The sequence below is a fragment of the Aulonocara stuartgranti genome, assembly GCF_965226115.1.
Source record: "Aulonocara stuartgranti genome assembly, chromosome: 15".
Classification (NCBI taxonomy): Eukaryota; Metazoa; Chordata; class Actinopteri; order Cichliformes; family Cichlidae; genus Aulonocara; species Aulonocara stuartgranti.
In genome coordinates this window covers 5,370,626-5,391,967 of record NC_138951.1, presented here as the reverse complement: position 1 = coordinate 5,391,967, position 21,342 = coordinate 5,370,626, and the positions used below count along the sequence as shown (strand labels likewise).

Here is a 21,342-nt window from a genome sequence, read left to right as displayed (position 1 = left end):
GCTGCTAATCTTCTGAGCACTGCTCAGCTCAAGTAATTGTAAGGTATTTCTCAGAGACGGCCGCAATTCCCAGCCAATAACAGCAGCACTCCAGATTATGAACAGTTTGATGACATCATACAATAAAGCTGGAACATAGCACTGCTTCATCTTCACATTTATTTATTTACAGGGAGTGCAGAATTATTAGGCAAATGAGTATTTTGTCCACATCATCCTCTTCATGCATGTTGTCTTACTCCAAGCTGTATAGGCTCGAAAGCCTACTACCAATTAAGCATATTAGGTGATGTGCATCTCTGTAATGAGAAGGGGTGTGGTCTAATGACATCAACACCCTATATCAGGTGTGCATAATTATTAGGCAACTTCCTTTCCTTTGGCAAAATGGGTCAAAAGAAGGACTTGACAGGCTCAGAAAAGTCAAAAATAGTGAGATATCTTGCAGAGGGATGCAGCAGTCTCAAAATTGCAAAGCTTCTGAAGCGTGATCATCGAACAATCAAGCGTTTCATTCAAAATAGTCAACAGGGTCGCAAGAAGCGTGTGGAAAAACCAAGGCGCAAAATAACTGCCCATGAACTGAGAAAAGTCAAGCGTGCAGCTGCCAAGATGCCACTTGCCACCAGTTTGGCCATATTTCAGAGCTGCAACATCACTGGAGTGCCCAAAAGCACAAGGTGTGCAATACTCAGAGACATGACCAAGGTAAGAAAGGCTGAAAGACGACCACCACTGAACAAGACACACAAGCTGAAACGTCAAGACTGGGCCAAGAAATATCTCAAGACTGATTTTTCTAAGATTTTATGGACTGATGAAATGAGAGTGAGTCTTGATGGGCCAGATGGATGGGCCCGTGGCTGGATTGGTAAAGGGCAGAGAGCTCCAGTCCGACTCAGACGCCAGCAAGGTGGAGGTGGAGTACTGGTTTGGGCTGGTATCATCAAAGATGAGCTTGTGGGGCCTTTTCGGGTTGAAGATGGAGTCAAGCTCAACTCCCAGTCCTACTGCCAGTTTCTGGAAGACACCTTCTTCAAGCAGTGGTACAGGAAGAAGTCTGCATCCTTCAAGAAAAACATGATTTCCATGCAGGACAATGCTCCATCACACACGCGTCCAAGTACTCCACAGCGTGGCTGGCAAGAAAGGGTATAAAAGAAGAAAAACTAATGACATGGCCTCCTTGTTCACCTGATCTGAACCCCATTGAGAACCTGTGGTCCATCATCAAATGTGAGATTTACAAGGAGGGAAAACAGTACACCTCTCTGAACAGTGTCTGGGAGGCTGTGGTTGCTGCTGCACGCAATGTTGATGGTGAACAGATCAAAACACTGACAGAATCCATGGATGGCAGGCTTTTGAGTGTCCTTGCAAAGAAAGGTGGCTATATTGGTCGCTGATTTGTTTTTGTTTTGTTTTTGAATGTCAGAAATGTATATTTGTGAATGTGGAGATGTTATATTGGTTTCACTGGTAAAAATAAATAATTGAAATGGGTATATATTTGTTTTTTGTTAAGTTGCCTAATAATTATGCGCAGTAATAGTCACCTGCACACACAGATATCCCCTTAAAATAGCTAAAACTAAAAACAAACTAAAAACTACTTCCAAAAACATTCAGCTTTGATATTAATGAGTTTTTTGGGTTCATTGAGAACATGGTTGTTGTTCAATAATAAAATTATTCCTCAAAAATACAACTTGCCTAATAATTCTGCACTCCCTGTATTTATTTTTTTGTGCAGGTCTGTATGACTGATTTTAATATGCTTAGATTAAGTGTCCAGTTTCAGGTTTAAAAATACTCTGTAACATCTTTTTGGTTGTTTTTAAATTGTGTCTGATAAGCTTAATCACTAAAGCTGTTCTCACACATGCCCTTTAGCTGTGAACTCTTCTCAACGTAGTGGAGCTGCAAGCAGGAATGTAAATGTCCAATTCAGATTGAAGATTAAACAGTCTTTAACCTGCCAGCTTGCTAGTAAAAAGTGTAACGGTCTGGAAAATTCACAGTGAGCGAGCAGGTGCCAAATGTCCTGCTTCCTGCCTGCTCGACCCAAGAAGCATCCTCACATCAACCAAACAGAGTAGAATATGGTGAAAAAGTCTTTAACAAGTCCTCGTTGCTTTATATTTTTCTATGAAAATGAGAAACAGGTGCAAAGATTCATTTAAATGTGCAAACATACATGAAAATACAGTATAAAAGGCAAAAACTACTTTGTACAATTCTAACTTTACACAGCCTGAACTCTCTTGGAAGGAAATACAAAGCTCTTTGTTACATTCTCTGTCAAGATGATGCTGAGGTCCGGGCTCTGGGGAAGCCAGTCCATGACTGATAGTCTTCCATTATGTGTTTTTCTGTCCAGGTATGCTTTTACTGCACTGGCAGTGAGTTACAGCATTGCCATGCCGAAAAATGAAGCCGTTGCCAGTTAGATGCTTTCCAGATGGTATTGTGTGTCAAGATGCTTCTTAATGATAACTTTTGTTGCTTGCAAAACTCCAGCGGGGACCATTAATTATTATCACATCTGTAGGACTTCAAGTTGCAGCAGAGCATTTTGTGTTTTCCATTTCTTAGAATTATGAACTTAGTGTTTCTTCTCCCACTAAAGATAATTAGGGCTTGTTGGTTTGGAAACTAACTAAGCAAAACTAAATTAGATGAAAATGAAAGATTAAATTAAGTTATCTTTGTTAAGCTTTAGCAAACATTAGCAAATTGGACCGTCGCTAGTCCGAATAATGTGTGATCTGCAGTTTCTTACTGCTGGCATGTTCCATGCACTTACTGCTGAATACAACATAATGTGATGCATCTAAATTTGAAGCTTTTACTGAAATTGACTTTGCTTTCTTAGGCGCCTTTATTTAAGATGTTTACTTACAGATTAAATATACTGTTGCACATATGACACTTTATACAGCTGTACATAACATGTCAGGCAGTCATAATAATTACACATATAAGATGCAATCTGTAATTCAACCTTAGCAGCACACCAGTCTTGGTTAAATAACAAGATTAAAAAAAATTTGTAAAAGCTGCATCTATCCTGTAAGGCAAAAATCGTTATTCTCCATTCAAAGCACGCAAGGAGGTAGATAGAAACGATTAGACAGGCCCTTTATAACATACCATTTGCAGTATATAAGACATCATCTTTTTCCATGTAATGAACTTGTATGGGATGTAGTTAAGAATTAGAGGGATATAACCTGACACTTCTGACCCGCTGTGGTGTGTTCAAAGCTTTGTCTGTCTCCTGTTTCCCTTCAACCAGCACATCTTTTATCTCAGACCTGTCAGTCCACTGATGTCTTACTTTGTGAAGCCCCGGCCCTAAATCCCACAGCATTAATGTCACATTGCCCATTCCTAAATATCTTTTCTAAGTATATGAATAGTTACTGTTTGTAAAGTATCAAGTGGCTTTCACGAACGCAAACTGAAAATTACGTTGTAATGACAGTGATTTTAGCTCACGCTTTGGGCCAAACGATTTGAAAAAGCAGGTCGTAGCTGTACAAGGATATGTGTCACTGTTAGAACATTAGGATGCTCATTATGTAAGCTCAAGAGACGGTTATTTGCTTTTGTGGCTGTAAGCCTGGTGTTGTCTGCATAAAGAACGAGTGTGTGTTTATGCGATTGTGTATGCAGCTGTTGCAGTAACTGTGATAGGAGCTGAAGATCATTAATTATGGGTGTTTCCCTACTTTCCTCCAGGACTGATAGTAGCCTATGCTAGAGAGATACTGGTTCAATGGAGTAAATGCCATTAGCACTTTGTTTAGCTAGTACCCTGGGGTCTTGTTTCTAAGCCTTTTTTCTTTCAAGTGGCAGCCTTGCGTGAAGCTCCCTTACACTGAGCCTATTTCTCAGACCCTTATTCCCCCCCCCCCATGGAATTCAGCACCAGTGTGTCCAAATTGAGAAGGGAAGACAATGAAGGGCTAGGAATAGAAGGAAGGCTTCATGCGTGCGCATTTAGCACCTGTATCAGTGCACATCACCATGTGGCATTTAGACAGGCAGGACAAGTGAGAAGGAGCATTAAGCCAACAACCCGGATGAAACAAACAGCATGGCTAGTATCAGGGAGGGACGAGCGGTTAGTGCATGGCGAAGGATACACTGAGACTCCCACAGCAGTGTTAGGGAGGAGTGGCGATGTGCTCATTAGCATTGAAGCCTGGGTAGAGGTAGAACTGACTCTGCTGCTGGGGCACGCTCTGCCTAGAGAGGCCCACACAGGAAGCTGCTCCTCTAACATGAAAGGCAAGCAACAGTCTGAAACTCCTCGTGATTTTTCAGCATGAATTTGTTTTTCTCCCCCTTCTTTTTCACCATTTTGTACTCCTCCTCCTAATGATACCCCGTATCCGCTCTCTAAATCATCTCATCCCAAACCTCTTCACTAATCATGTAAGTTGGAGAGGAATAAATGCTTAACAGATGCTAGTATTGTCAGGGGTTGGTTACATGCAACTGCATTTTTTACAGCTCAGTGGAAGTGAATATTTTGAAGTGGTTTACCTAAGATGACTCCTTCCTCTGCTCAGTTTAACCCCCATCGCGTATGCACCACTGTCTGTTGGTGTGTGCAGAGACCAAAAATCCTCTCACCATCTCACAAGGGTCAAACAAATGATGGAGAGAAACACCAGTGTGGTAATTACAGCTGTGAACAGACAGCTGTGGGTAGTTTAATTTGCTCATATTGCAGTTTCCGGCATTTTTATATCCCTGATTAGATTGCATTAGGAAGTTATGCGGAAAAATGAATGTGCTACATGATGAGTTCGGTTCCAAAATGAGGTACGCAGTAATTTAAATATGGACACCCACTCTCCATATGGTCTCATGGCAGTTTTTTTTTTAGCTGGTATTAACATTTCGTGAAATATTATGCTTTTCTGAGTCAAAGTGTTTTCCAGAAGTGCACTGATGTATCTTTTATTTCTTTTTTTTTAAGTAATCATTTTTGTAATAAAACCCTTCTTCCATGTAATTGCACTGAGTTCTAAATTAATTCTGATATCTGATGGCACGGAGGATAGGGGAGATAGTGAAAGATATTTTCCAAGATTACTAGTTCTGTGGCATACCATCAGTATTTTGCAGATGGTCATTACTGCTGCCTGTCTGATTGAAATTTGACGTATTTTATTCGGTTACTGCTTCTGCCACAGCTAACGTACAATACCTCCCCAACCTTTCTAAGTAGCTTCAGTTCAATTCAGGTGCATTTATATAGCACCCAATCACAACAACAGTTGCCTCAAGGCACTTTATACTGTAAGGTAAAGACCCTAAAATCAAAAACGAAGATAGTTCTTCCCTGAGAGAAGGTCTTTTAAGAAAATTCTGCAAGTAACTCAATCAATCACTGGCCCAAACAAAATCATACAAATTTTGTGCAATAGTACTGTTAGGCCTGTATGTGTTTTTGGCAGACTGATGAGCCTAATCACACTGAGCAAAGTAACAAAAAAGCAATAACAAAAAAAAGAGAACACAGGCGATAGATGTTGTTTATATGCTTAAAGTGGGTCATTTTACACTGTTGCTAGGTCGTTGCTAAGTAGCAGGATGGCATCATAATACATCATGCATAATTCAACATTTGTGGACTTAAATGAAATGTTGTTTTGGTGAAACAAAAATGATATGATGCTTTTATAAAGTGTTACAGTTGCATAAATGCTCAAAATACATGATTGAAGCCTGTTGCCGAGTGGTTATTTAGCGACACAATGTTGTCACAACTTCTGATATAGATAAGAACCTTTATGGGCCTACCTGTGTGCCAAGTTTGGTTGCTCACCCCTGTGACTTAGAGAGAAACAAAGTGCTACTACTGCCAGTCCCCAATAATTAATAGGCAGCTTTTAAAATGCTAAGCCAAGGGGAATGCTATAAAAGTAGTGTCACTTCTTTTTGCAATTCTTTTACCTGTCTCTAGTTATTTGTGTGCTTGGTGCAGTGTAAATGTGTGCACAAAGCTTTGGAATAGCCTTGTTATAAGTGAGACAACCTTTTAATCAATACACCATCTACTTCACTAAACTACTCATTCCTTCAGAAACGACCAGAATGCTAACACACTTTGTGCTTCCCCCCCCCCAAACAGCACCTCCTACGGTCCGCATTATACACTCGGGGCACGCCTGTAATGTTGAAGAGGAGAGGCACACCGAGAGAGTCTACACCATACGAGAAGGGGAGACCCTGGAGCTCACCTGTCTGGTGACAGGTCATCCTCGACCGCAGGTAGGAAAGTCAGCGCCTTTTCATCTGCCCTTAACCGACAGCATGGGAAAGAAAAGATAGTTGCACATGCAAATCATGGGGCAGTTTGTTAATTTGTACCATATCTCTGTATCCATCTCTCCTCTCTGCAGAAAGCTCCCTTTTAAATCTGTATTAGCATCAAAGCTGCACACCACATAAGTCTGTACTAAATCAGCTTAAAAGTTTAATCCTTTAATTATTAATGGTTTCGTTTGCTTTGTGCACCTGTATGCTGATAATTACAGCTTCCAAGTAAAATGAGATTGCAGAAAACAGCAAAAACATCTGCCAAACGAGTGAGAAACAGGCCACAGTTAAAAGACTCTGGGTCATGTGAATGCACATGGGTTCTCAACATCTGAGAGCAAGGCTTCCTCACATTCTTATTTACTGTTGTGATGTGAACTAATTAAAAAACTTTACACCTTTTTTTCTCTGATGAAAATAAGCTTATAATTAGTTTGTTTTTTTTTGTGCTCACTATGTATTGTTTGTAGTATTCAAATCTAGAAACATACAATTAAAAGTTTAAAAAAGTAAGCAGATGGCAAAAATAAGGTCTCATCTGCTCTTTTAGACTAAATGTGAGCTATTATGAGCCACATAGATACATAAAACAGGTTTGCTATGAATTACTTGACCATGACATTTTGTTCTTATTAACCCAGTAGGTCACCCTAACCTTTATCACTTAAACCCCCCGCGAGCCATCATTTTAGGGATTCCTACCTATAAAACCCAGAGAGCAGTCAAATGGTGGAAGTGGAAGCTAAATTGGCTAGTCATTCATATGTATATTAGGCTGTTAAGTAGGAATTCTGGAGGGAGGGGAGTGGGGGTGGGGGAGTGGAGTGTTTCAGTTTGCCATCTTGGGGAGAAATCAACACACATGGGTGTATGTCCTTTGTTGCTGACATTTATTGATAAAAACAGTACAAAAAACCAACCATTTGTACACATATTTACAAATAATTCAACATTGTCAGCAATCACTCACAATCCTGGCACTGCCATGGTACCTGTAGTCTGCATTTACCACATGTGTATCTTTTGCAGTGAACACATCGCACAGTGGCCTGATTTTTCTTGCATTTGTGTTTGACCTGACATGTGGCTCTTTTTCCAGGGCTAGGTGTGGAGGGTTCTGCCCGAAGCAACTGATCTTTTCTTGCCTTCTTCGCAGCTACATGAGAGTGAGCCAACTCTGTTGCAAGCGCCACCAGGAAGTCCACCCGTCTTTCCTTCGTCCCGGTGCATGCTTGGCTTCCTTTTGGTGGTGTTATCAGTCTGAACCATGCTGTGCATGCTGCTAAGAATATAGACTGTCTTCTTCCATTTGGCCGCATACGCCGTCAGCGTGGCAGCAGAGGTTGCGGCCAAACGGAAGAAGACAGTCTATATTCTTAGCAGCATGCACAGCGTGGTTCAGACTGATAACACCACCAAAAGGAAGCCAAACACTGTCACCCTTTACAACAAAACAAAGTGTGGCGTGGATGTGATGGACCAGATGGTTCGGGAGTACACTGTCCGCAAAGGAACACGGCGCTGGCCAGTCGCCGTGTTTTATAACATGATTGACATGGCAGCACTGAATGCACATGTGCTGTATCAAGCATGCACCGGGACGAAGGAAAGACGGGTGGACTTCCTGGTGGCGCTTGCAACAGAGTTGGCTCACTCTCATGTAGCTACGAAGAAGGCAAGAAAAGATCAGTTGCTTCGGGCAGAACCCTCCACACCTAGCCCTGGAAAAAGAGCCACGTGTCAGGTCAAACACAAATGCAAGAAAAATCAGGCCACTGTGCGATGTGTTCACTGCAAAAGATACACATGTGGTAAATGCAGACTACAGGTACCATGGCAGTGCCAGGATTGTGAGTGATTGCTGACAATGTTGAATTATTTGTAAATATGTGTACAAATGGTTGGTTTTTTGTACTGTTTTTATCAATAAATGTCAGCAACAAAGGACATACACCCATGTGTGTTGATTTCTCCCCAAGATGGCAAACTGAAACACTCCACTCCCCCACCCCCACTCCCCTCCCTCCAGAATTCCTACTTAACAGCCTAATATACATATGAATGACTAGCCAATTTAGCTTCCACTTCCACCATTTGACTGCTCTCCGGGTTTTATAGGTAGAAAGGTAGAAGCCTGGGGATGCTAGTGTCTTTTTATTACATGTTGCTTCTGATTTGAACAAAGACTTTTGCAGCTGATCAAACCCACATATGTGCAATAAGGCTGCTATATGTGCAATTCTTTTTCTGACAAAGTTGTATTTTCTTACTCAGTTGTATATAGCATTTGTATTCTATTTTATTCTATTGTATATATTATTCTATTTTATTCTATTTTATTGCATTCCAGTGTTTTCTAGTTTCTGCTACATAAATTTGCACTTTTGCTGCAACAAAACAAATTTCCCACCTGTGGGACTAATAAAGCTCATCTTTTATCTTATCTTATTTGCTCAATAACAAAAATTATACAGAATCTCCAGAAACTCTGGACGGCAAAACCAAAACGCATATGGTTTTTTTATGTTTCAACTGAAAAGGTGAGGCTCCTTGAATAAGACTGTTTCAGGCACACTGTTCGTCTCTTTCCGTCCCCGGGAGGGGGTCACAACTTTGCACTCATCATCTCTGTCTTTCCTCTTAATTAGAATTCTTGAAAAACAGAGCAGAGCGAGGGAGTGGGTGGGAGTGTAGCGCGAGATCAAAAGCTATGCAGGGCTGTGGCAGGAAAGGCAGGATCTCCTTTGAAACAGAGTCATTATGAGACTCATGCAGATCCCCTGGCACAGTGGGTCTCGGCTGTGTCTCTCTGGACTTTGGGATGTGTCAGCTTTGTCCCCCCTCTGGTAGTGGCATGGGACTGGGGACAGAGCACACTCATTCTGAGTGGTTTAGGAGGCTGAGGTGGTTATCTGGAATGGCAGTAGACCTAAGGCTGGTTTTGTGATGTTGCAAGAAAAACCAAAAGGTGTGTGACCTCATCGGAAACACACTTGCAAGTTAATACGGCAGTAACAGCCCATCTTTTCTTTAGAATTAAATATTAATCCTTAGAACGTGTTCTGAGCCTTTCTTTGCCCCAAAGTTCCACATTTTAATTGAGCTGAGTTTCTCTATCTTTCAAGACCAATGCAGGGGAAAATAATCAGTACTTGCAAAGGTTGTACTTTTTTGTGTCCTGTCTTGATACTTTACAAGTGTGCAAGTTCAGACAGACAACCAGTGCGAACAGTTCTTTATGTGTGTGTGAGTTTGCTTTCTGTGTCTTTTGTATGTACTTCTCTGTGATACTAGCAGATATTTTCTATACATATTTCCATGTTTAACTCTTACATGATTTACTGTATATCATATAAATGATCTTGTTTTTTATGAAACATGATGATAGGTATGATACATACAGTAAATTATTAATATATATAAAATACGTAGCTTATAACAGGTGAATAAATTGAAATTATGCATTAATACAGTTAGTTTCCCTGGCTACTATAATCTCTTGACTGGACTCTGTAATCTTGTCAACTGTCTACAGTACTTTATATTAACCAAAACATCATAACCATAGAGTATAGCAAGACATTTTTCTATAACTTGTTTTACTTTACTAAATTATATAGGGTAGGCCTGAAAGAAAGACAAAAATCACATTTTGTTTTTTTCTCAGACTTCAGAATTCATATAACATTATTTAAAAAATATTGGTAGGCACAGTTTACTTGCAAGTTAGCACTGATAAGTCAGATATGCCCTCTATATCTATACCAAGATCTCAGTTGCACAGGCCCAGGAACGGGTCAATGTCTTTAGGCCTCTGACAAATGCATATTTCCAGCAGTTGTCAGAGGCTGCTAGAAGTCAAAGGTAAAATTGATTGCTGAGAGGATGTTGCACCAAACTGCAGCTTTGGCTGCTACCAGAAACTTGCTAGCTACCAAGTGGTAGCAAAACTTAAAACGCTGACACAAAAACAGGAAACGGAGAACAGTTTCCTTCAAAGTAAAACTGATGGCTCACCGCTGCAGCCAACACATTTCAAGAGGTGCAGCTTTTCCTTTCAAGGCAAATGTTCGGCATTTCCAGTTTGCATTTTTCAAACCAGTTGGTTTCTCCGATGCTAACTTTGGGTGACCAAAGCAATCCTTCCATATAGCAGCTTGAATCAAGGATGATGATATCACATAGACTCATGGCACATCTCTAGCATAGTAAAATCCTCAATTAGTTCTGCAATAGCAAATCACAAAATTGCCTTTTTCAATGTTAATGTTCAGATTGCAGTCTCTTTCTTTGACTTTGACTGGTGCTGGGTTAATGCATACACTGAGGGGTGCTGTGCCAAGTATAGCGCCACAAAGGACCAACTGCAGAGTAAATGGGTCCGTGGTTGGCTATTTTGCCACCGTTAATTCTTCACATGTCTATCAATATGCACACTTCTTAAATTACAGAGACACCCCTATAGGCCTTCTCACTGGTGGGAGTCTCTGGATTGTGTCCAAACAGGCAGCATCCTCCTTGTAGCCGTTCTCCTTGTCAGCCCTGTGCCTATCCGCCCACCCACCTCAGAAAGAAAAACAAGGGCTTTCTAATAATAAAGTCATACATGCATCCAGCCAATACAGGCACACATACAAACACACTTGTAGCAGCAGCAAGACTTCTCTGCCTTTCCATTTAATTGTCAAATAAATATATGTTCCTGTCAGTCAACTCCACACCATATGTGTTTTTTCATTGCTGACTTGTGGGTTAGGCATTTCAAGGTGTTACCCTGGGCTATGCAGAAAGACTGGGACTATTTGTATCTGGAGGGATCAGGGACCAATTAAATCTAATTCTGTGGGATGTATAGTACAGATGTCGCTAGAAGGATTTTCAGATCTTAGCTCTATGAGGAAAAGAATAAGACATTTCTCAACACTAAAATATGCTCTGTTGTCTCATACTGTTTCAAATACTACTTGAAACGGCCTAATATACTGGTTATAAGCAACATCTGATGCTTTGGTCATAATAACGTCTTATGTTCGGGTATATTCAACAGCTTATGATTCAGAAATTGCAAATAAGCAGTGCCCTGTTTTGCACCAAACAATGCCCCATCTAATAAACCTCTTGACTATGAGGGGAAAACCCTCGCTCAGTACAGTCACAGACATCTCAGGGTGTGATCATGAAGGTCAGCCAGCAAAATTCGCCCCCTTAGTGATGTTGCTGACTTTTCTGTCTTTAGCTACAAGTGGCTTGGCTGTCCTCCAAAGCGTGTCTTTTGTCCCGGTTCCTTTCCCTCACCCACAGCCGATCACAGCAGATGGCTGCCCCTCCCTGAGCCTGGTTCTGCCAGAGGTTTCTGCTTGTTAAAAGGGAGTTTTTCCTTCCCACTGTCGCCAAGGGGGGACATAAGAGGTTGTTGATTGTTGGGGTTTTAGGATCTGTTGTTGTTGTTGTTATTTGACTCTAAATAAATACATTTAAATTGAATTGGCTGTTTAACTAAATATTTTACTAAAACTGTAATTCAAAGAGTGCACACAATTTGACATCTTCAAGTTAATGATTTATAGAAAATTTAAAAAGATAAGAATCATGAAGTCCTGAAATTTATATTTTTGCATCTTTACCAAATTTATAAAAAAGGATGACAAATATCAAATGGCTTGAAAAAATCCTCATTGATGCAGTGCCTCCTCTGCTACAGGACTAACATCTCTGTGTATTGCAGCAGTCCATTAATCATTTGCTCAAGGAAAAGAACTTAATTTGTTTTAGTTTGGTAAGAAGTCATTTATTAAGCGATATTAACAAACAGCTGGCTAAAGCTTTTAATTGCAAAGATGTGCAGTTGTTCAGTGTTTTGAAGAATGTAAAACATATTTATATGTAAATCTAATGTAAAAAATGTCCTCTGGGTTTCTATGAAACTGTACACATTTTTTTAATATTTTCTTACATTTTACAAATTATTTTTTTAGAGAATTGCACATCGATAGATGACTCAAAGCTGGAAAGAAAAATAGATTTGTTCATTCCTTTTTAAAAAACAGTGTTTCATAAGTCTTATTTGCTTCCTTAATCATATTATTTGTCTTTCTTTGACTGTTTGGGTGTTTTTGACTCTGTCAGACCACCACATAAATATAAACAGCTTTTCCTGTTCATACTTTCATGGTCACTGTTCTCCAGATCTATTCATTGTCTTTGATGCTATGAACAGACATCAAAGAGTCCCTGATGATGAAGCCATCTGCCCCCATCTCCTCTGCCCTGGCCTCCATCCATTATGTCCACAGTACTTTGTTTGAGAAGCTCCAATAGCCAGCAAAACCACATCGCAAACACCTTTTTTTGTGTGTGTTTCAATTATTGGCCAGCCAGATTCGACTCACAGCACCACGGGTCAGCAAGTACAAATAAGCTGACCTCAGGCCCTAGGATATTTCGCTTTATACAGACCGCTTGGAGTATGTGATCTGTTTTGGATGCTCCCATGACAGTTAGCCTACAGTGCCAGTGTCTTTAGCAGATGGTGCTTTTTTTGAGCATGATGTAACCTTCTATTTTTCCACTGTTTGCCATACAAACTGCAGTATCAAAAGGGGATCTGTCTGATAGCTTTCCCTTAATCTGCACCCTATCCAACCCACCTATAGTCTTAAAAGTGAATTTAATAGCACCAGTCAAGCATACACTATGCAGTTCAACAAACAAAAAGCAGATGTAGTTTCATTTTCGTGTATGTCACTGTCTTGTGCTTGTCCTCTTTGATTCAGGTTCTGACATCAAAACTGTCACTGCGATGCGTTTCATACAGTATGATCATCCAATTTTTATGAAGGCCAGTATTTTCTAATATAGACCTGCTGTGTAAGTGCACTCTCAATTTGTAGACCCCCTGCTGCTTTTTCTGATCACTTGATTGTCATGCTCAGCCACACTTGTCTGCACCACTGTGCAGCGCGGACCAATGTCACTGTCTAAAAGAAAAGATGGCTGGCAATTAGAAACTAGTCTCGAGTTCGGTAGAGGGAAACGTCACAGCAGGCAATATGGCAGATTCACCAAAGATGCGTGCTCCAGCATATGATCACTGCATAACAACAGACACTGGGTGCATTTTAATTAGCTCGTGCTGTGACATCTCAGCATGTGTGGTCTCAGACACTGCTGGGATATTCAGTTGGATATTAATCTATACAAGCTTCTGCTTTCCATGTAAGCAAATACTGTAATTCCTGCTAGGGTTGTCTGATTTAAGGAAAACAAAAAAAGCGTTATTATTGTGTTTGACTTCGCTTTGTCATGGTGCTTTCACAAAATGTGAAATAAAGCAGTTTTTTTAATCAGAAGGCACAGACAGGAATAATATTCTGCTAGAATACTGTTACTAGCTGGTACACCACGGGTAGTTTGGCACATTCCCTTCTGTATACTTGTAGGTACTTTACGAGTTTTGTTTGACATAGTCCTTGAAGAGAACAGAAAAAAAACCCCAGCTAGGCTTTCAGTGGGCTGGGAGGAACAATTATCATATTGCTCAAATCTGCCAGCGCCTCTCAGATCAAGAGTATTTGCATTGCACTGAGGAGAGTGAAGAGGGTCAAACTGTTCTCACCGGGTATACTTCAGGACGCCCCTTGTGGGCAGAGGTAAAAAAGTCAGAAGAGTGCCGGAATGAAAATAGCCTGAGGGTACAGAAGGAGTTGAAAGCTCACCAATAATGTGGTCTGCTGCAATTTCCCATTTTTGAAAATATAAAGAGTTATTTGAATACCCACTTCTTAGTGTCACTCTAACAATGCATTTATTGATACTGCATTTTCTGAAAACTCAAAGCTCTTTACACAAAAGCCAAAGAAAATGACTGGGGGTATAAGCTGGGTGAATATTGAATTCTGCTGAGGTCGCCGTAAGCCAGCTCGCTTTGTATTTGCATGAGGGAATCCAGAGCACTGTAGTGACACAGTATTCAGAAAATCTGCTCCCATCTAATTTATGCTCATAAGTTATTTAACTTTAGCGCTTGTTGTGCTGAACTCATGATGTCCCTAACTGTTAGAACAGGGCCCCAGATTTTCCGACAGTGTGGCTTTTGCATCTATCAGCTGCTGAGTTTGGGCTTTTTCATCAAGTGCTTTCTCTCAGTGTCTCTCAATGCATTTTAAACAGGCCAAGTGGAGCCTTTTGTATGCCGGGTGCTAATTTAGAGGCTTTTATTTTTAATGGTAGTATGGCCTCTGTGTAAAGGGATGGTATATAAGCACAGTCTGACAGCAGAATCTTTTTTTCTTTTCGGGGGAAGAGGTTGTTGAAAAGAATTAGTAACTTACACACACTCTCTGTATATGAATTTTAAAGGTATCTAATTTATTTCTACCTCTCTGAAAAGTAACACCTCAAGCAAGACAGAGAATCTGAAACTGATAAGCTTCAATTTTTTGCTTCATGTCATCCTCTACCCCCAAGGTCCAAAAACGCCTCTGAAATAGGTTAACATTATCAGGTTTTGGGCCACCCACCCTTCCCTTTCCTTTCTCGTATCTGTTTGGAAAATGACCAAACTTCATACTGTCGTAACCTTGGGATGGAGTCGTCATGGTTAAAACCCTACAGCTAGAGCAGCGCTGCAGCAATCTCTGTGATAGCACCCAATCCCTATCCCTGCATGCAATGATATCCCTGTTCCATCTGATGCTATCGCTGCAAAATGGGATGTTATCAGTATCCAAGATGATGCTATCACCATACAGTGTGGAGATATTGGATTCTAATTCATAGCCTCCCCTGCCTAGACAGAGATATGTAAGGCTCTGCAGGCAAAGCCAGTCCATCTGTAGCTTACTTAGGATGAGGGATTGAATGGCGCTTTATGCTTCACGGTTCTGGTTGTGTGGCCCCCGGGCCAGAGTTGTCACAGTACCTGTTCATGCTGTATGCTTTAATGAGGACAGGAGAGGGAGATGATGGAGAGTCAATTACAACCTCATGTTGGAGAGTAACACTATTTCACCTTTCATTACACCTCAATGCCATGGGCTAACTGGGTCTCATCAGTTCGTGAAAGGTACTCATGCTGAGAAGGCCATGCTGAGGTCAGTCTTGTGTGGAACAGAGGAAAGTGAGTTAGATGAAGATTTTAGGTACCAAATCAACACTGTGCGCTTCACAAAAGAACCTTTCAGCTGCTTCGAGAAGGAATGTTCCCGCATAAAATGAATGCAGGATCATGTGAAAAACAGAGTGGAAAACATGCAGGTCATCATAGCTGTCCGGAGAATTTGATTTACATCATCTGCAGGGAGAGCAAGGGCAGCAGATACAGACAGACCTTCATTTCTATTTTCTATTTTACTTATTTTTATAGATGTTGTTTGGTAATTTGTTTTTAAATATTATATATTATGTCTACTGCACAGACCACATTGATTAGATTTGAAGATCAATATTGCTCAGATATTCAATTCAATTTTATTTATATGGCACCAAATCACAACAAAGGTCGCCTCAAGGCGCTTAAAATCTATTCTATTCATCTATCTATTCATAAAACATGGATTCGGACAGTGGAGGGATTATGCTTAGTTTAGCACTAAACATATACACTGGGGAAAAAGCTACATGTATAGGTGGGCTCTGTGGATTAGTGACAAAAATTGTTTATGGATACCTCTAAATATCACTTCTTAACACAGTATTATTTGTTTGATTTGTGCACAAGTATGTTACATTGTAAATGATGCAGACTACAGTCACTTGTTGCAGTTTACAGTTTTTTTCTTGCAGTCTCACAACAACAAGGCTATGAAGTCTTTAACCTGCCCCTGATCATAGTTGTTGATGTTTGCCATCTTCCTAAAACGATTCACTGCATTCTTTAACAGATTTAGTGAATCATTTCAACAGATTTTTCTTTCCCATCCAGTTTATGGTTTCTTTTTCCTTTTGCTGTTAATCTTTTGGCAATGAAATGCCACTGTGAATGTTTCACATCAAAAGCCTTATTGTAGCTCTATTTTCCAGTAGCCGCTTCACAGGGAAAAAATTGAGGAAGTGTTGAGTTCCTCTATTGTGATCAAAAGCTTTATTGTGATCAAAAGAAAACGGAATAAAAACAGTAATTTTGTTCCAATCAGAATAAAATTTTTCTTTAAATGAACGTTTTCTTGAGATTGCAACAGCTTCAGAGTTTTTACCAAGTCTGTTTTACCTGCCCTTTTTTGTTTATGTTGGCTGTGGTATTTATTCTATACTTACACTGTATATTAGCTTCTTAACTGAGTCTGTTCTGTGTCTCTTCTGTCAAGTCGTTGAAACGCGTAGTAATTTTCACTGTTTCTTCTTTGTAGATACGGTGGACAAAGACAGCTGGTAGTGTGTCAGATCGTTTCCAGGACTCCAGCGTCTTCAACGAAACGTTGCACATCGCAAAGATCCAGAGGACCCAGGGAGGCCGCTACTACTGCAAGGCTGAGAACGGCCTTGGATCTCCTGCCATCAAGTCCATTAGGGTGGACGTCTACTGTAAGTGTGATGAATTTGAGTCAGCACAGACCATTTTCATTTTCCAACATTGCCCAAAAACAATTGCCCATTGTTGCTTTACAGTAATAAGGTTGTGGTTGTTTTGTTCACGGACTTTGTATTTTTTCTTGTGAGTTTAGCCTCTTTCTGTGTGTGTGTTTTTGTGTGTGGTTGTTATTATGTTTTTCTTCCTGGTTTCAAAGAAGTCCAAGTGCGGCAGACTGCAAATGGTAAATTGCCCAGAGGTGTGACTATCAGAGACTGTATCTGTGTTACCTTGCTAAGGATTGACCAATAGACCCTTATTCTTCCATCTACACTGAACAAAAATATAAACGCAACACCTTTGTTACTGCTCCCATTCCCCATGGGATGGACGTAGAGACCTAAAATTCATTCCAGATACACAATATAACCATCCCTCCCAAACAGTGGTCACAAATCAGTCCAAATGTGTGGTAGTGGGCACATCTGCTATATTGAGATAATCCATCCCACCTCACAGGTGTGCCACATCAGGATGCTGATCTGACATCATGAGTAGTGCACAGGTGTACCTCAGACTGCCCACAACAAAAGGCCACCCTGGAATGTGCAGTTTTTTGCGCTATTGGGGGTCTGAGGACCCAGAACCGGTCAGTATCTGGTGTGACCACCATTTGCCTCATGCAGTGCAACACATCGTCGCATGGAGTCTATCAGATTGTCAATTGTGGCCTGTGGAATGTTGGTCCACTCCACTTCAATGGCTGTGCGAGGTTGTTGGATATTCGTGGGAACTGGTACACGCTGTCGTATACGCCGGTCAAGCACATCCCGAACATGCTCAATGGGTGACATGTCCGGTGAGTATGCTGGCCATGCAAGAACTGGGACATTCTCAGCTGCCATCTGCCCTGAACAATGTGAACCATGATTCATCCGTGAAGCGCACACCTCTCCAACGTGCCAGACGCCATTGAATGTGAGCATTTGCCCACACAAGTCTGTTACGGTGACGAGCTGGAGTCAGGTCAAGACCCCGATGAGGACGACGGGCATGCAGTTGAGCGTCCCTGAGACGGTTTCTGACAGTTTGTGCAGAAATTGTTTGGTTGTGCAAACCAATTGTTGCAGCAGCTGTCTGGGTGGCTGGTCTCAGACGATCTTGGAGGTGAACCTGCTGGATGTGGAGGTCCTGAGCTGGTGTGGTTACACGAGGTCTGCGGTTGTGAGGCCGGTTGGATGTGCTGCCATATTCTCTGAAACGCTTGTGGAGACGGCTTATGGTTGAGAAATGAACATTCAATGCACGGGCGACAGATCTGATTGACATTCCTGCTGTCAGCATGCCAATTGCACGCTCCCTCATTGCTTGTGGCATCTGTGGCATTTTGCTGTGAGACAAAACTGCACATTCCAGGGTGGCCTTTTGTTGTGGGCAGTCTGAGGTACACCTGTGCACTACTCATGATGTCAGATCAGCATCCTGATGTGGCACACCTGTGAGGTGGGATGGATTATCTCAATATAGCAGATGTGCCCACTACCACACATTTGGACTGATTTGTGACCACTGTTTGGGAGGGATGGTTATATTGTGTATCTGGAATGAATTTTAGGTCTCTACGTCCATCCCATGGGGAATGGGAGCAGTAACAAAGGTGTTGCGTTTATATTTTTGTTCAGTGTAATTCTATTTTGGCAAGATTCCAGACAGCCATGACCCTGAAAATGTTTCTGTTCACAGTCCTGATTTTGCAGCAATGCCAGCCTCGTAGTGGTGTAGTAAAACATACAACTAAAGAACCTTTTGCTTGCCTGGAACAGCATATATGTATGCTTTAGAATTGAATCAGTTTATTATCCTGCAAAGAAATTAGAATGTAAAATGAAACAGGTGTTGCAGTATTAATTTATAAGGCAAAATGTTAACACAGACAGCTGGTGAACAGATGAAACGATACAAAGATGCATAGCCCAAAAATAGCAATGTTCCATATTTGTGTTGTGAATAAAAAGTAGTTATTATGATGTAGTGCATAAGAACAGAACTTCTTCTTCCTCTCCTGAGAATGTTACTTAGATGTAAAGTCAGTCATTGTACATGCAGATTCTTTATTTTAAAAGCAGCTGCATGACAAATGCGAAAAGTTCATTAGCATTCATTAAGCAAACATAACAAACTTAACTTTATTGCTTTTATTGATTTGTCAGTGATTATCCTATTTCACTTCATGATGAGGAATAGCAGTCACTGCCCTCCATCAGACACCCTCCAGCCTACTTATTTGTGCAAAGATAGCCAAATCTGGACTTAATGTTCAATAAGAAATCTGTAGTCATGCCATAATTAAGAGCTTGTCTTACTGTTTGAGCTTCATGAAATTCTACTGAGATACATTTAAAATGACTTGCTTAGTGCCTTTGAAAGATCTCCAAGCTGCCTCACTGATTTCAGCAGCTCTCAGTCCCTTCCTCTCCTTTTTATATGCCAGACTGCAAGGAAAAAAATGTTGTATCTTTGAAAATAAATGACCCCAGTGTCCTTAATTTGTTTCCAAATATCATTTTCAATCACAGAGGAAAGAAAAAGGTAGTGATGCTCTTGATTAGTTTCCAGCAACACCTACAATAATTCCAGGCACTTTTTCACAAGTTAGGATTTATACTCCTGCAGTTCCCTGCATTGATGCCAGTGATTTGAGGCAGTATATTTACAGTAAAAATTCTTTTTTTTATGTGTCAACATTATACGAGTGCTTGATTTAATTTGCGTTAGCAGGGAACATTTCATTGAAAATGACTTCATAGCTACTTGATTATGTCTTTTTTGTGCTGTGCTTTACAGAGTAGCCTTCTTGTAGTCTGCCTCATGACTTTAGAAAAGCTCAGGCTGGCATGCACTGGTAAAACATTGGGATGTTAACAATGCATACATTTGCCATAGTTCGGTTAGTAAAACAGTTTGAAAATCATTTGTGATAAATAATCCTGTCCAAGTTTGTTTATAACATTGGAACTGACTTTTATTGTGAAGTACAAAGTAATTGGCATTTCTAAGCACTCAGTCTCAAGGACACATAATGCCCTTCATTGCAGTTTGTTGTTCCATACAGTGCAGAAAACCTCTTATCCCCTAAAAAACAAAACAAAACAAAACCCTAGCACAGTAGCAACAAGAGTCACCCAAGAAGGAAAATCCTAACTTGTCTACAAATGCTCACCATTTACTCCCCATTCTGTTGTGATTGTTGAATAAGTGTAATACATGTCAGAATGAGAGCATGATAGCCTTCAAAGTAAGAGTTGTGCATTATCGCTACAACCAACGCAGCCAAGTCAAACGATGCAGCTTTTACTTTGAAGGCAAATCCTCTCTTTTAACAGTTTTGCTACCACTTGGCAAGCAGTTTGCGGGTGATCGCAGACATATCAAGTCGATGTCTTCCATGCAAACTACTGGCAACAGCAGCAACCTACTAGCTACCAAAGCAATCACAAGGAGGTTTGTGGTGCAGCACTGTATACCTATTTGCAGCCAATTCCATGCTAGCAACTCCTGTCAACCTACCTACAGCAACCAACTTGCCAACCAATTGCAGAATACACACTTTTCCCTAGTAACCAGTGTTTCCCAGGGTGGTCACTGACTGGTCTGTAGGTCTGCATGAACGAGGCTGTTGGAATCAGTTTCACAGTGACTGCCAGAAACAAGCATCAAACACTCACAACCAGTTGAGGAATACACTCTAGGACAGTCTTTCATGTCCCAAATGGAGCCAAATGTTCCTCAATGCTATTGGTATTAAATAGTGTCTCATAATTTTCTGTTGATTAACAGTTACCCTCAGAAAACAATGTTAATGATGAATATACATTTTTATGGTAATACCGCGTGTCTAAAACAGTTTCACTGATGCTCTCCATTTAGCGTGCATGCTCTGAGGCCCCAAATCCACAAAAAGTGTTGCTCATTTTTCAACTTATGAAAGAAGCATAATTTCTTCGAAGTATGCATGACTGAACAATGAATAAATGAGGCACCATCTTGTGTGATCCAGTTCCCCTTTATAACCTCTCTTTCTCTCTCCCTCTCTGTGCTTTCTTCTCATGTCCCCCACATAAATACAGAGTACATTGTTAACTTGCTCTCCTTTTCACTCTTCTTTCATGTCTCTGTCTTATTCCCTTTCAGCATGTGGGCTACATTCTTGTACTTGTTTATTTGGACTGACACTGGCAAAAGTTGTGGAATTGAAACTTGTTTAGAAAGCTTGTGGAAGGGCTTAGTGGTGCAGGAGGATGGGGCTGAATGCATCTCAGCTGCTGACAGTTAGAACCGTATTCCTTCTGTGTACTATTTCACCTTGGCTGCACTAAAGAGGTGCAGGATAAGACGTGGAAATGAAGCCCGAGACAGACTGGAGACACAACCTTAGCATAATAGAAAGGCATGGCTTCTCATCCAGCTTCATCATACGGTATTTTGCAGCCTTAGTT

General features: G+C 40.8%; 1 protein-coding gene across 5 annotated transcripts in view; it reads left to right on the top strand.

The window, feature by feature from the left end:
- Positions 1 to 21,342, top strand: part of LOC309688687 (MAM domain-containing glycosylphosphatidylinositol anchor protein 2) — a 201,327-nt gene that overhangs the window by 67,412 nt on the left and 112,573 nt on the right. For all 5 annotated transcript variants that reach the window (XM_082504586.1, XM_082504585.1, XM_082504584.1 and 2 more), the window contains exons 2-3: positions 6,152 to 6,291; positions 16,686 to 16,860. In XM_082504586.1, the coding sequence (XP_082360712.1) occupies positions 6,152 to 6,291; positions 16,686 to 16,860 (315 nt within the window). The remainder of the gene's footprint in view (positions 1 to 6,151; positions 6,292 to 16,685; positions 16,861 to 21,342) is intronic.